Source organism: Sebastes fasciatus, chromosome 20 (genome assembly GCF_043250625.1).
Source record: "Sebastes fasciatus isolate fSebFas1 chromosome 20, fSebFas1.pri, whole genome shotgun sequence".
NCBI lineage: Eukaryota > Metazoa > Chordata > Actinopteri > Perciformes > Sebastidae > Sebastes > Sebastes fasciatus.
Window position 1 is genome coordinate 22,476,574 of NC_133814.1, and position 16,228 is coordinate 22,492,801.

At 41.8% G+C, this 16,228-nt stretch overlaps 1 protein-coding gene across 1 annotated transcript in view; it reads right to left on the bottom strand.

Moving 5' to 3' along the window:
* Positions 1 to 955: 955 nt before the first annotated feature.
* Positions 956 to 16,228, bottom strand: part of LOC141758634 (glutamate receptor ionotropic, NMDA 2C-like) — a 61,378-nt gene continuing 46,105 nt past the window's right edge. Inside the window, exons 12-17 of the mRNA XM_074620228.1 lie at positions 15,705 to 15,830; positions 14,842 to 15,071; positions 9,797 to 9,957; positions 7,330 to 7,517; positions 5,005 to 5,237; positions 956 to 3,838 (exon numbers count right to left, since the gene is read on the bottom strand). Coding sequence (XP_074476329.1) covers positions 2,309 to 3,838; positions 5,005 to 5,237; positions 7,330 to 7,517; positions 9,797 to 9,957; positions 14,842 to 15,071; positions 15,705 to 15,830 — 2,468 coding nt within the window. The 3' untranslated portion in view covers positions 956 to 2,308. The remainder of the gene's footprint in view (positions 3,839 to 5,004; positions 5,238 to 7,329; positions 7,518 to 9,796; positions 9,958 to 14,841; positions 15,072 to 15,704; positions 15,831 to 16,228) is intronic.

Below are 16,228 nucleotides of genomic sequence, written 5' to 3' on the forward strand. Positions count from 1 at the left end.
ATTTGCAGTGCAAAAGCTCAGAATATCAACCTTGTTCTGGAAAAAAAGTGTTGCTTTTTCGCAGCGTAATATTCTGCTGTTGCTGTTGCTTTTCATGACAAAAGCAACAGCAAATATTGACGTGCAACCTCAAAAGTAACACGTTATTTTTTTGTTTGTTTAATCTGCACAAAAACAGAAAGACTCTGCACGTAACCACCTGAAAAAAACAACAATTTATTATTTTTACACCTCAGTTTTTGTATGGATTAAACAAATAAAACATAACGTGTGATTTAATGAGCTTTAGAGGTGCTGGTAGGCGGATTTTGTTACCCTTGGAAAGCACTCGATTTGACTGTTATCAGCTCATTAATTGTTCGTTATCAGTCGTTATAAGCCTCATAGATGTGGATCAGAAGGGGCAAACTTAAAAAAACTTAAAACCAACATGTTCTAACACGTAAAACAGAATGAAACATTACATTTTTAACACGAAAAAAACAGCTGGTTTAAGGTTAGGCAACAAAACCAATTAGTTAAGTTAAAGGCCCATGACTTTTGCTCCTGTTATAATTACTACAGTCACTAAAGGTCGCTGTCGTCTTCTTTTATTCCTTCATTTAGTGATTGCCCATGTGAATTGATGATAAGACCTACTAGTGGGTGTAGCAGGCCCCTACTGACCCACATCTATGGGGCTTATGATAAACTGATACTGATACAATACTGATAACGCCCATTTAATGACCTGATAACAGTCTAACCGGCTGTGGAAAGAGCCAAGAGCTTTTCCCCCGTTTCCAACCGTCTATTCTCAGTAAAAAAGTAAAGTGCATTCCCCAAAATGTTGAACTGATCCTTTAAGAGTAGCATTTCTCCATTAAAACACTATTTGTCTCTCTGAAGTCGGCATAGACAGAAAGATAAATGCTTCTACAAAGAAGAGGCACACGTGCATGTTCATCCAAAAAGGCTCTTTAATTGGTCTAAGTGATTAATTACAGGGTGAGGGAGCCAGGTAATATAGATACTAGAATAGCTTTCAATTACCTCATTTAAATTTGATCATTGAACAGTTAGAGGGGATGGGGGGGGAAAACAGGGATGATGAGGGAATATAAAAGAGTGGAAATGAGAAAGTGATGAAAATCTTAATATAGGCCAACCGATAGAGTTAATACAGTAATAACAAATATTTAAGTAAATCGGCGACAGCTTTACAAAAAAGAAAAATGTGCTAGAAGTGTGATTAGAAAATTTTAAGAGTGACCATAAATTCCTATCATATGTAGAATACATGAATATGACACTAACCAGCCTCAAATAACACATTTTCTCTATATCGATATATTATTTAGATGCAGAATTTATTCATTGTGAGGCCCTGTGTGATGTTGTGCTGTACTGCAGCCTCGTACTGAGACCCAGTGAGGAACAAGAATCCATGTTTAAGACACCTAGTGCTGGTCAGTGCTGTCCCGATACTTTCATCATTTTGCAGATTGTGTTCATATGGACTGCTTTCACAAAGTCTCCGCTTCCTCTGACTCATCACTAAATGACGACTTGAAGGGTTTAGCTCCAAAACGTTTATAAATCTTTCAAAGAAGTTACCTGAAATTTATTAACAGATGTCTCAAAATGATTATTTCATCCTAGAAAACTGCTGCTTGTCTGTGTCTGGAGTCAAAATGTTTTAATATTGAATGTCTTATTTTGGAATTAAACTCTTCACGTGTGCGTCGCAGCTGTCGACACAAATCTTGCTACAGTGGCTGCTTGTATTTGGTGGCTGTATTTAAAGAGACAATCCCCTTATTCCTCCTCCTCCCTCAGCTGTAAACAGTTCATCTACTCGACGACACCCATAAATCCCAACCCATCCACGATAAAATATGCACAACACACACACACAGCATGAAAACTCTGGTTATAGTTTAACCATGCGCCAACACCGTGGACTGTTGTAAATCTTAGTGCACGTTAAAGCACAGAAAAACACACAAGCGTCGTAGGAAAGTAGCAAGTGAGTAAAACCTGCCGACCCCAGCTTTCCACACCTTTTTCTCGAGGATAAATTGGTAACAGTGCAGTCTTCTTATCTTACCGTAGTATACATCAAAAAAAGTCCTAAACATCTGTAAAAGTTGCAGACCCAAACTTCTATTCTTTAGCACACAGAGTCACATAGAAAATCAACAATTACTTCAAGTTATAACTTCTCCCTCTTACATTAATCTACCCACTCTCCACAGCGGACATTTTCAAGAGTCTGGTCCTCTGTTACTCCACAGTATCCATCTTTAGAGGTTCTTTTGGGCTCCCATCAGACCTCAGACTCCAAACTGGACACCCGTCGCCAAGGACGAAGTACACAAGGGCTCCCCGCAGGCTGGCCCCCTACTCCCTGACCAGCAAGGGCCTCTGATCCAGTCTGGGATCCCTGATAGATCCCATAGGCCCCATAAACACTGTCCTGGTACAGCAGAGCCCGCTGGCCTCCACATCTCCCGCCACCACAAGGCAGCAGCTGGCACACCGGGCTGTTGGAGGCATGGCTGTGGTGCTGCAGGTCTAGGGGGCCGTGGTAGAGGGGTAGTCCAGGGTACGAGTTCAGGTAGTGTGCGTACTGTCTGCTGAGCAAGCTGGTGGCTCTCCGCACCATCCCCCGCCCTAGCCCAGTCCCATGTCGCAATGCTTCGCCGTACGTGGGGAGGTTGGTGGAGTGGGAGTAACGCAGCTTCTGGCCCTTACGCCCAATGGGCTTCCTCTGGTCCTCCCTGATGTGGAGGTAGGCCTGGTTCCGTGGGAGGCACAGGTTGTTTCGAAGGTGGGCAGGGTTGTAGGGCTTTGCAGGTGTGTTTGGTGTGAGAATGCATGGGAACAGGTCTGGCAGGGTTGAAGGTGACTGGCTGGACAGGGATGACTGGGATTCGTCCAGATGGCGCATCTGCTCGCTGCCCCAAGTCGCTTTAAGGAAAGAGGGGCGGCGGTGCCGGCGTCTTCCTCTTAGCACCATGTCCTCCGGGGGCCATGAGCCGTAGTTCTCGACCCGAGGACACTTCATCTCCCCTGAGTAGAGGTTGTCAACGCTGGGGGCCGAGATGTGGTTCTCCTGGAGGTGATTGGCTTTGAGCTCGCTCAGATAGATGGGACTTTTCTCATTCTTTTCCTGGTCCCTGTGTTGTCTCCTCTCTGAATCCCCGTCCTCACACTGGAAACTCTTGGACCTCCTTTTCCGTCGCGAGAAGCCCGTTTGGATGTGCTGGTTTCGCGGCGAGGAGACCGGGTGAGAGGCGTAGATGTCAGGTAGCTGGAGATCGTTGTAAGGGATGAAGGGCGAGTGAGGATGAGTGTCTACGTAGAGTCTCCCCGTGGTCTGGTAGTGGTGCGGGTGCTGATGAGGGAGCGGCTCGCCCACGGCCAGGTGGGGGCTGCTGAGGCTGGACACAGGAAGTGGCCGGTCATACAGACATGAAGTAGAGCGAGTCGGTAGCGTGTAGCGCAGCGGCGTGGGCCTGGTCACACGCCGCTGCTGTTTCAGAGAGGTGACAGCAGTGAGAGGCGGCGTCAGGGGGCAGTGGTTCTCCGTGATATAAGCAAATCCTCCCGGTACGGTCTCCATGGCGATTTGTGGAATACGGACAGGCAAGCTGCCGCCATGACGGCTCAAGTGCTCTATGGTCTTGGTGGCGTTGTCCAGAGAGGTCTCAACATTGGCAGTGGAGACCAGGTCCTTGGCAGTGCGAAGCATCTTCAGCATGTTTGCTTGAGCGTAGTTGGAGGTCAGGTCAGGTTTGGCCAAACCAGATGAACGCGTAGGCTCCTCCACGCCGTTGTAACAACTGTAAATACCCTGAGAGGTGAAACAGAATGATAAAGAAAGAATGAGAGAAGAAGAAGAGGAAAAAGAGAAGTAAATCACCTAATCATTGGTAATTAAATCAATAAACTGTTTTACCTTGAATCAACCAAGCGGCCCTGAGGGGATGATTTCACAGACAAAATTTCCACCTAACTAATAAAACCTCCACTGGCAGTTAAGTAAGAAACTGATTCTTAATATCTCATTTTATCACCGAGGCAAGACTTAGTCACAAATTCATTATGCATTCTCCCGGGACTCAAAGAAAAACAGTTTAAGCTGAGAGGATTGCCCCAATAAATGCACACGGACACGACACACACATACACACACACACTCAAACACCTAAAGTCGCCTGCAGAACAAACCGTCTCTAACTGCACGGACAAACACAGAGCCAAATCCCATGACTGTTCTCTGCTTACAGTTGGCTGGGAGATGCTGAAAGAGCCAAATTTAATTTGGCCCTTGGGGCCGCCCCGTACGGATTAATGATCAGATAGTCATTTAGCCGTTAATCTGATAAAACCCCGATCCAGGCACAATGGTGTAATTACACGGCAGAGGAGCACAGAGGCTGGTGTCCGTAGACATTTCCCCGGCTGCAACTCCAGCCAGAGCTTTTTGCCTCAATAACCACGTTCCCCAACAACGGCATCAACAAACCGGGGTACTGATTTAGGCTAATTGCAAATGAACATTAAGCAATCAGAGTTAAATGCTGAGTAAACACCAGAATTAGTTCAGCTTCTCTCCTTTTATCTCTCCCCTCCCCTCTTATCCTTAAAAACAATGCAGTGCCATTTCAGTTAATATTTTAACAAGGCCCTCTAATGATACCATGTAATTATATGCAAATACACACCCATTTGTGCTTATTTATCATCACATAAAAGCCACTTCATGTAAAACAGCATATTGCACTGAAAAAGCAACCAAACAACCAGAGTCAGAATAATCAACCAGCCAATCTTTCAATCACTCAACCGAGCTGCTACTCAACTCATCCAATTACAGCCAGCCAATCAGACACTTAAATAAATAATCAATATGGAAATCAGTGAAGCAATTTCTCTTCCATGAACCAAGCAGTCAGCAATCAAACCAACCATAAACAACCCAACTAATCAAACAAATGACTAATTTGAAAATCTCACCCTGCTGATGGCCAACAGGAAGTCCAGCTTGTGCGACTTGCGGAGGGAGTGTCGTAGTTTCCAGTAAAGCAGGTGTTCCCAGGCAAAGACCAGCAGGCTGAGGCCCATGGCCACTAGCAGCATGTAGAAGACGCCCGCCATGTTGTCGATGTCCAGCTTGCTGCTCATCACCTCGTTCTTCTCGTTCTGGCAGATGCCCGACAACCACACCGTCTCCAAGCGCTGGGTGTCTCCTGGAGGGACGGAGGTTTACGGGAAGAGAAAGAGAGCGAGTATGAGATGACTTGACAGAGTGGAGAAGAGGAAGAGATATAATAGCTTACAATAACCTGAAGATAACCATCTCTGTGGTCTTGGATGTACAGTGCAGAAGTCTTTGAACAATTACATGTTGTTTTTGCTCTGCACTCCAATATATTGGATTCGTAATTAAACATTGATCATGATGTTAAAGTGCTGACTATGATATTAAAAAAAGTTGTGATATTTGGTTTCAAAGTCTTTGCAGTGTCTATGACCCACATACATCAGCAGATACTTGGTATTATTTTAGGTGATGCTCTGCCAGGCTTGTACTACAGCCATCGTCACTCACTGCTTATTTCAGGGGCTTTGTCCATTTATGCCGCGTTAACGTCATATTTGAGTGGATTTCCAAGTGACGACGTGTACATCATGTCAACATCCAAGTCATACCTATGACTGGGAAACTGACTGAAAATAATGTGGAAGGGTGTCAGCCAATGTCGAGGCAATTAAAAGCTGATTTAACGGATATAGTGACCATGCACAGTATTTTTTTAACCCTTCCACAACCTTGAATCCACAGTCTTGAATTGTCCGGTGTCAGCAAGCCCCCACAGAGAGCACTGGGCTTTGAAGCAAACTTCCGTGTCCATCACGTGAAACCATTGGACCCAAAAAAGGCTTTTTCCCATGGATGAAATGGTAAAGAGACGTCTCTCACTCAGCGTTTTTTTCAGGTGAAATCAACTTAAAAAAAAATCGGATTTTCTGATTTCCTAATTTTTTATGTTTAGTATCCTTGTCCTGCTCCGTTGTCTAAAATTGGATGATAGTAGGTACGTACAAAATGAGCTACATGTCCTTCACTACAAATACCCTCAAACTAAAGCTGAGAGTCAGCACTAAAACCTCTTCAACCCCACTGATCCATTCAAATGATCCCAGAGATTTCAGAGATACAATATGCTGACGACTGGGTGAAATATGTATAAAATGATGGCGAAAACATATACCACATTTCCATGTGATTAGAACTGCAACGATTAGCCAGTTAGTTGTCAACTATTGACTTAATCGCGAACTATTTTGATAATCGGTTTGAGTAATAATGATTCTCTGATTCCAGCTTCTTAAATGTGAATATTTGTGGACAAAACAAGGCATTTGAGGACGTCATCTTGGGCTTTGGGAAACACTGTTCAACATTTTTCACCATTTTATGACATTTTATGAATTAAACTAATCGATTAATCGATAAACAATGAACAATGAAAATAATCGTTAGTTGCAGCCCTACATGTGATCAAATGGTGCAGCATCAAAAACACAGGGGTCTTTGATGTCGTTACACACACAAAAAGATATATACAGGGAATATATTGTATGTGTGCATTGAAAAACATATAAGCTTTCTGGCTGCATACTATAATCTTGTCTTTTTCATGCTTTCATGCCGGTATAAAAGCATTTCAACATGCCAACAAAGCTCCTTTTGAGTGAGAATAATTTATAGTGCTTTAACACATCTCCATTAGCTACAGTATCATTGCCACATAAGCGACTCCTCAGGGCCTCTGAACAGGTGGCCACCTCTTGAGCTGCGTCCTCCCCAGTGGCCTCCAGAGAGCACGGCCCATTTTATCTCTCACTTAGCATATGTTGACCATAAACACACTAGTTCTTATATCATCATGGAAAGCTCAGAGCGAGTGTGTGTGTGTGTGTGTGGTGGGGGGGCGCTCTTAAGCTCTCAGAGGAGGGAGGATATTAATTCCACACCGGCGGCGGTCGTGGTGAGTGTGTTTGTGTGTATATAGGTAGTGTGTGTAACGGAGATAATCGTATCCCTGACACTCCCTGCTGTTGTGCAGGATATTAACTCTTCCCTGTAAGCCCACTTCCCTGCTGACACAGCACACACTGAACTGGACTGACTCCACTTCCATGCTTCCCATGCAGCGTGCCAGTCAGACAGGAATAAACACAAACAGATAAGAGTGTACAGTAAGCGAGTGAGTGTGTGTGTGCAGGCACGGGTTGGGTATTATATCATGTGAAGGTTTTTTTTATTTGGATCACCGTCTCCGAGGAACTGCAGCAGCGCCAGGTCAATAAGCCGTTTCCAGCGGGAGTCCTTCTGCAGAGCGATGCCGTATCCCGTGGTGGCGAACACTTTCCCGCTGCCGATGGTCACCAGCTTGCATCCCTCATCCTTCCCCGCCATGTAGTTCAAAACGGCAGCGTCGTAGATGAAGGCGTCCAGCTTCCTGCATGCAAATAGATAGTCTTCATCTGAGAGAATATTTAGCTCTTACAAACACTTCAATAAGTTCTTACATACATGTTAGAATTTTATTTATATCTCTTCGTCTTAAAGGATCATGCAGTATCAGATATTGAGATATATCAATGGATATGTAAATAAAGGAAAACTTTGGTGTTAGATTAAAAGTCAGGGGATCACCAAATAACCAGAGTTCTTAGGATTCATCCTCTGGTGACCATGAATGTCTTTACCAAATGTTTTGGCAATCAATCTAATAGTTGTTGAGACATTGACATTGCAAGAGCCACGCTGCTACGAAGGACAGAACCTGCTAAAATAAAAAAATAAATGAATAAATATTTCTGTTTTAATTTGCTTCTTTATTTATTTATCTTTGTATTCATTCCCTTATTTATTTACTCTTCTGTGTAATTTCCCCTTTTATTTTTATTTAATTTTATTTATTTATTTTTGCATTTATTTTGTATTTATATATTTATTTTTGCATTTATTTTATATATATTTAGCATTTTTTATATTTATTTTAAATGTATTTATTTATTTATTGATTTCTACAAAACAGAAATATCCATTTATGTCACATTTTATCAATTAATAGCTACATTTATTTTTAATATTATTTTTTGCTAAATTTAATGACATTTATTCATTTATCGAGTCATTTATTTATTTAGTCCTTTTTTTTATTTTGGCAGGTTCCGTCGTCCATACACCGCTAGCATGGCTAAAATTAAAGGTGACAAAATGTTTACACAGATGGATTAACTGTTTCAGACAAGTTTCAGATCTCTAAGTTTTCATCCCACACCGGCACAAAGAAATCAAACAACATAAAGTACAATAGGCTTAATATAATATATACATAACTTGTACTTAATGGGATCAAAATGTGCAAAAAAATCGCTTCAAGTGTTTTGAGCTTGTTCTCAGTGAAGTTTGGACATTTGACAGCACTTTTCTATACAAAGTAAGATTTATTTCATCTAAAAATACACCCATCACATCGGCCTGAATCACAAATAGTTTCTACAACACAAAGAGCTGCTGTATCGCCCAAATTATGATCGTTATTACTGTAGCATCTCGTGTCTTCACTGGCAGGAGGAGCAGTTAAATATAACCTCTTATCTGCACTGTTAAGAATTTCCCAGTAAAATAACAGTAAAGAACTGGCAGCAGGGTTGCCTTTATGTTACTGTAAAATTAACATTATTATACTGTCGCTGAAATTTACAGCCTTGTACTGTTAATGAAAAATACTGTTTTTTTTTATTAATTTCACAGTATTTTACAGTTAATTTACTGTTTAAAGATACATTATATAACTGTTTTTCACCTTTCCTCTACATTATCTTACTGATTTGTTTTAATGCACTATTTATGTTGTATTGTTTACATACATTTTAATAAACATTATTTTTTGCGTAATTTAACAGGTTTTCTTTTTTTGCTGATATTATTTTGGATTTTTTTAAAAATATTGTCTGAAACTTTACTCATCCTTTTTGCATATAAAAAAAAAAATCTCTGATAACCAACGTTTTTCAGATATTTTACAAATATTTTTGGGATATTTTACTAAGAGTTTTCGGATATTTTACTAAGATTTTGTCTGATAACTTATTCATACTTTTCAGATATTTTACAAATATTTTTTGAATATTTTACTAATATTTCCCGCATATTTTAGCAAGATTTTGTCTGATAACTTATTATTATTTTTTGGATATTTTACTAACGTTTTTCAGATATTTTACAAATATTTTTGGGATATTTCACTAAGAATTTTTCGAATATTTTACTAATATTTCCCGCATATTTTAGCAAGACTTTGTCTGATAACTTATTAATATTTTTCTGATATTTTACTAATTTTTTTTCAAATATTTTATAATTTTTTGGGGGATATTTTAATAATATTTTCGCATATTTTATTAAGATTTTGTCTGATAATTCATTCATATTTTTCACATATTTTAATAACATTCAGGTCCCAGAATTCAAGAAATACTGCATGAAATTGTTACTGATGATACTTTAGACAGTTGATCAGCAGTAAAGGGCTGTTTTTTTAAGAATGCATTATCAGTTAAAAAACGGCCTATGAGCGTAATTTAACAGGATTTCTTTTGTATTAACAGTAAAGCACTGTTTTTTAGCAATAACAGGTTAATACTGTTGAAATCCTGCTGTAAATTAACATCAATTGTTTACAGTGTAATAGTGTAATATTAAGTTAAAATGTTTGTGAGACTGTACCCGGTTTTGAGGCTTTCTAGAGCTTCTTCCACCCCCTTCTGGTTGTACTTCGTCATGTGCTGGTGCATGTCGGGGTAGTTGCTGCGGATGTTCCTCTCCGTGCTCCCGTTTGGGACCGTCCCGAAGCGAAAAGGAGGGTAATGCTCGTGTGGTTTCTGGAACTGTAGGGAGACACAGGATGAGAGGCGAGGGAAGAGGGGAGAAGATATGAGAGATGAGGAGAGGGAGACGAGAGAATAGAGGGAAGAAAGAAGAAGAAGAAGGAGAGGAGGGGGAGAGAGAGAGGAGGGAGTAAGGATAAAATGGAAGGAGAGGAGAGAGACTGAAGGGAGCGAGAGCAGAATAGGGGAGGATGGGAGAGAGGAGGAGACGACAGAGAGAAGAAGGCAAGAAAAGAAAGGGATGAGAGGTAAGAAGAGAGAAGAGGGGAGGAGAAGAAAAACAAAGAGGGATTTTAAAAGGAGAGAGGGAAAGGAAAAGGGGGAAAGAGGAGAGAGAAGGCAGGGTGTGATAAGACAGAAAGGGGAGGAATGAGAGAAGAGTAAGGAGAAGGAGGGCAGGAAGAAAGGGGAGAGGGGGAAGGAAGGAAGTGTGGAGGAAAAAAGAGAAGAGAAAGCAAAAGGAAAGTATGGGAAAATAGAGGAGAAATGGGAGGAAAGAGGAGAGAGACGAGGAGAAAAGAGAAGAAGAGAGGAAATGAAAGAGGTTGAGAGGAGAGGAGAAAAGAGGAGGGAGAAAAGCAGATGAGATAAGACGAAACAAGAGTAAAGGAAAAAGAGAGGTGAGATAATGAGATGGAAGAGAAGAGAGGAAAGGAAAGAGAGAGGAGAAGAGGAAATGAGAAAAGAGGGGAAGAAAGGAAAGGATAGAAAAGGAAAAGGAAGGAGTAAAGCAAAGAAAGGACAGAGACGATGAGAAAAGAGAGGAGGAGAAGAAAGAGGAGAGAGGAGAGGAGATGAGAAAAGATGGGAAGAATGAGAGGAGAAAAGAAAAGAAAGGAAAAGAGAGGAGAAATAATGAAAGGAAAGGAAAAAGAAGAGGAGAGGAAAGGAAGGAGGAGAGAGGAGAAGAGGAAATGAGAAAAGAGGGGAAGAAAGGATAGGAGAGAAAAGGAAAAGGGAGGAGTAAAGCGAAGAAAGAGGACAGAGATGATGTGAAAAGAGAAGAGGAGAGGAAAGAGGAGAGAGGAGAGGAGATGAGAAAAGACGGGAGGAACGGGAGGAGAAAAGAGAAGAAAGGAGAGGAGAAGCAATAACAGGAAAGGAAAAGAGGAGAGAGGAGAGGAGAAAAGAAAAGAGAGGAAAAATAATGAGAGGAAAGAGAAGAGAGGAGAGGAGAAAAGAGACGAAAAAAAACAGAAGATAAGAAAGGAAAAGAGAGAAGAAACGATGAGAGGAAAGAGGAGAGGAGTAAAGAGGGGAGGAAAGGAAAGGAAAGAAAAACAAACAAGAGGAAATGAAAAGGAAGGAGAAAAGAGGAGACAAGGAGAAATGAAAGGCGAAAGTAAATAGAAAGGAAAGAAGAAAGAAAAAAAGCCAGAAGAGTAAAAAGGGACCAGAATGAGGAAGTGGGATGGAGAGGAGTAAAGAGGACGAGGGACTACTCAGTTAAATGAAATCCATTTTAGAGTCATAGATTGATTTAATCAGCAGCCGAACTCGGTGCAGTCTGAATGGACAGGACACCGTTCAGCTTCACCTCCACCTGATTAAACCTGACATCAGTCTGTTTGAATCATTTCGCTGCTCACAGATGATCCTAATCCACTGGACCCGGATCGAAGCTCACATTTCAGGAGCTGACGCATTAATACGTCTGTTCGACTGTAAACAGGAAGGATCTATTCATCTCGGTTACGGCGTTGACCTTTTAGAGCCGAGCGCAGATGAATGGGCCCAAAATCACAATGTGAGCGTGTTCGTGTAATCACTCCTCAGCTGCAACTGCAATGGATTCAGTTGAGAGGCTTCGTCTTTAGAATCAGCTGTTCGTAACAAAAGCAAACGTCAGAGGGAAGATAAGAAATTAAAGGATGGGTTCTAATTTTTTTCAAGTCTATCTTAAAGGTCCCACATCATGCTCATTTTCAGGTTCATGCTTGTATTTGAGGTTTCTACTAGAACATGTTTACATGCTTTAATGTTCAAAAAACACATTATTTTTCTCATACTGTCTGTCTGAATATACCCGTATTCACGCTCTGTCTGAAACGCTCCATTTTTAGCCCATTTCAATGTACTGACAACGGAATTTCGTTGTTAGGCATCAGCTTGGGGTCCATGTTTACCTCCTGTCAGCTGATGTCATTCACATACACTGCAACAGGAAATAAACTGGGACACATTCAGTATGTTTACGTTTAAAACTGTGAAATGGTCTAAATATTGTAGATTTGTGACATCACAAATGGACAGGAATCCCAACGGCTTGTTTTAAACGCACAGTTTCTGAATACGGGCTGTGTGTATTTATCCATGGATTGAGTGTTTTGATACTTTCCACAGTATTTATATATCACTTAAACCTGCTTTGTAATATAAAAGACATGAAAATTTCACTTTTTACAATATGGGACCTTTAAAACAATACTCACATAAAGGTATGTACAATGAAAACATTATTAGTCGCTGTAATTGTTCGTCTTACTGGCACTAAAGAGATTCCTTCCAAAAGCAATTTCAATGTAAGTGATGGGGAACTAAAGATTAAGTCCTCCTTGTGCACAAAAATACCTTTTAAAGTTTAGTTGAAGCTGTAATATGAAGGTTCAGCAGTCTAAATTCTACGACACATGAAATGAATATCTTTCAAAGTTAGTCTATTTTACCCAATTCCTGCTGTGTGTTACTATCCAGCTGTCACCAGAGGTGGGACCAAGTCTTTGTTTTGCAAGTCACAAGCAAGTCTCAAGTCTTTGCACTCAAGTCCCAAGTCCTAAACTTTGAGTTTTGAATCCTAAAGAAGTCAATAATGCGCTCTTCACCAAATGTAATGCCATTTTAACAACAGAGTAACTGGTGCTCAGTAACGTAACGCTAGTTCTTCATGGTTTTCTCCTGTAACTTGATTGGACACGGTTGGATTGGTTCAAACAAAGTGGATCTGGGGAATTAAGTATAAGATAATCAAATGCAAGTTCCAATAATATTTACCAGAAATAAAGAGTCCAGATGTTCAACAAAAAACACCACTTTTGGGGGATTCAGCAATAAACAACAAAAGATAGAAATTCAGTTTGTTCAGTTCAGCTTATTCCCAACAAGTAAATCAATAAAGGATCTCTCAAAGAGTAAATTAACTCAACATCTCAGATGCTGTTGGAGTTAACTCTGGTACCGGGGAGCTAATCATCTTTGTGCACACATTTTTTAATCTTTGGGCTTGGAGGACGGTATCAAGTATTTTCAAGTCAAAAGGCTCGAGTCCAAGTGAAGACACGAGTCACTGGTGTTAAAGTCCAAGTCGAGCTGCAAGTCTTTTTTGAATTTGTCAAATCGAGTCTAAAATCACATTTGATTCGAGTCCACACCTCTGGCTGTCACGGCTCAGCAAGAAAACACCATCTGTGTAGGCAAAAGGCTGAACATAACCAGTGTGTTTTAAACCTGTGTATGCTTTTACACTGAAATACTCACGAGAGCATCAAACGTGCATCAATCCACGGCTGAAAATAGTCCTTGAATAAAAATCAGATGCTGACCTTTGAATAATAAATTTGAGAACCGCTGACCTAGAGAGTCTTCTGGACATGCAACATTTTTTTTAATTTGTCTACATTGTTAATAATTAATGAATATTTACTTGGGTTTAAACGGAACTTCTCTTTTTCCCTGTAGTTAGTACCGCGTTAGTAAAGCATGAACAAACTGGTGCTGCTTACGAAATGGTGGTGGATTATGCTGCTGCCAGGTTTATCGTTCAGGTTGACCACATTCTGAATCAGGTCTTATTATCCTCGTGTCTATTCAGATCAGGTTCTGACTATCCTCAGGTCCCGTACGGATCGGAAAACGTATTCATGCTTGTCAGGTTCGAGATGGTTTTCTACAGTTCTGCTTCGGATCAGGACTTAGTCAGGGTTAGGGAAGCTGGAAAGCATTGAGAGACGGACTGAATCATTGATTTATATATCTTTTCACGGCATTTATTGACAATAAGGAAAGGCTATAGATTTGCTTTATCCTTTAAACCTGCGAGATGTGAACCCATGCGGCCTACGACCTAAACCCGCCTAATCCTCCGTCATGTAGGATCTCAGAGTGAAGGGGCAGCTGAGGTTGTGCTGTGCAGGGTAATTTATATTAGTCCCCTTATGCTGTGGGACATAATGCATCTGCATAAAGTTAATATAGTCAGCTAATACAGCCATAGATCACTGAGGAGGCAAGGATGATCCCTGCCGGGGAGGTGTTTTCACTATCTGTGAAGAATGAAATGCTTTCTTGTAAAGCTCCTCTGAGGCCCTGTTTCCAGGTTTAGTGTGTGTTTGTGTGTGTGTGTGTGTGTCACATATTTAAGTGGTAAAAAAGTCCGTAGGTGTTGTTTTTCCTCTGTGGCTCGACTGCTTTTAATCGCTTGACATTTGGCGATCTTGTTTTAACAGTGTGAGCGAGACGAGCGACGGAGACGGCACACGGGGAATATTGATAGACGGACCAAAATACTGACAGGACAAGTGGAGACTCAGACACCATCTGTATTGACAGAAGGCGGTAATTGATTAGTCATTCATGCCACCGGGCTCCCCACTGATAGGAAAAGGACAGAGACGTTCACAGTGAAGTCCTTTTACTTGACTTCATCTTGAAGGCTTTTTGGCGAGTCTTTTGTCTCTCTTCCGTTCATGGTGTATTAGTCGATGCGGAGTGATGAACAGAGAAAAGAGGAGATGATGGAGCTGGACTTAAAACACAAAGACGGGGGTTCGCTCCATATCTCACAGCTCCACAGAAACAGCCTGCTTCCTGTACGTCTGCGCGGACTTTCAATAACCTCATAATCGCTCCGAGCTTATTATTCCGAGTGTTGTTTATTCAGTCTCTTACCTTCTTGTCGGAGAGCCCGGACACCGTGTCGATATATTGCTCCTGGATCATGAAGGCAGCCAGGTTGGCAGTGTACGAGGCCAGGAAGATGACAGCAAAGAAGGCCCAGACCAGCACCATGATTTTACTGGTCGTTCCTTTAGGGTTTTCAATGGGGACCGAGTTGTTGAAGACGATGCCCCACAGCAGCCACACTGACTTCCCGATGGTGAACGTCGGACCGCCAGGACCTGAGGAAGCAGAAGGAGGAGGGAGTCAGACAGGCTGTTTACGCGTTACAAGGTCTTGCATTCAATATGGAGACATCTCCAGCCCAGAGTGAGAAAAGACGGGGCTCTGTAGAGGAATTTCTTTTAAAACATATACTTCTTCGAGTAAAACATATCTACTGTTCTCCATGTCAGTATTCAAGAGCCATCTCATGCCCTTCTGCAAGCGTCCAAACAACAGAACACTCTCACAGCCTCGGCCTCGTCTCCATCGCTCTCTGCCACCGCTGCTCATGTGCAGCAGCGGAGGGTGCCGCCGCCATCCATCACACTTCGATTAGCGCAGCCACGAAATGCTAATTAAAAACCTGGAAAATGACCTTTCGGACCCGGAGATGTGGCACGCCCTGTCAGCGCTGCATTACGGGATTGATTAGCCCTCTCTCCAAAATCCTGTTGAGGAACTCTTTAACGTTGCGGGACGTGAAGATGCAGCAGCGTGCACGGCAGGCCGAAGTGCTTAGGTGCAAATTAAACTAAATATGATAAACATGGGATGATTACTGTAGTGGTAATTCACTCCTTTATCAACCACTGTACTCAGGAGGAATTAATTCTAGCAGTAAAACTGAAACAAAGAGGTTTGAAACTCACTTTTGGCGCTGACCAGACTGCGGTTGTAGCCGACTGGACTGAGGTATTCAAACACAAAAACTGTCACGGCCACCACGGTCAGGCACATCACAAACATCATGACCCAAACTGCTGGGCTGTAGGGCTCTGGAGGAGGAGGAGGAGGAGGAGGAGGAGGCGGAGGAGGAGGAGGAGGAGGAGGAGGAGGAGGAGGAACAAACATACAGGATTAAAGTAAGTCTCTTTTGTACTTCCTGCTTCTAAACCTCAGCCTGTGATGGGGGTCACCATATGTGGAAGGAGGATAGCAAAGAGGAGAAAATGAGAAGACAGAAATACACTGTTCGGGATTTTGTGCTGAATTTTGTTGTTTAGGGTTTGGAAAAGGGATTTTTACGTGTGCGGCACGTAAGGGGATTTAGTTGTAGGCTACAGTTATCGGCAGGATAAAAGCTTAATGTGAAAGTTTCCTGAAGCGTCTGCAGAGACAGAACTCGTTTAAGTAGGCCATCCTGGGAGAGTGAGAAGGAAGATGGCAGCAGCAT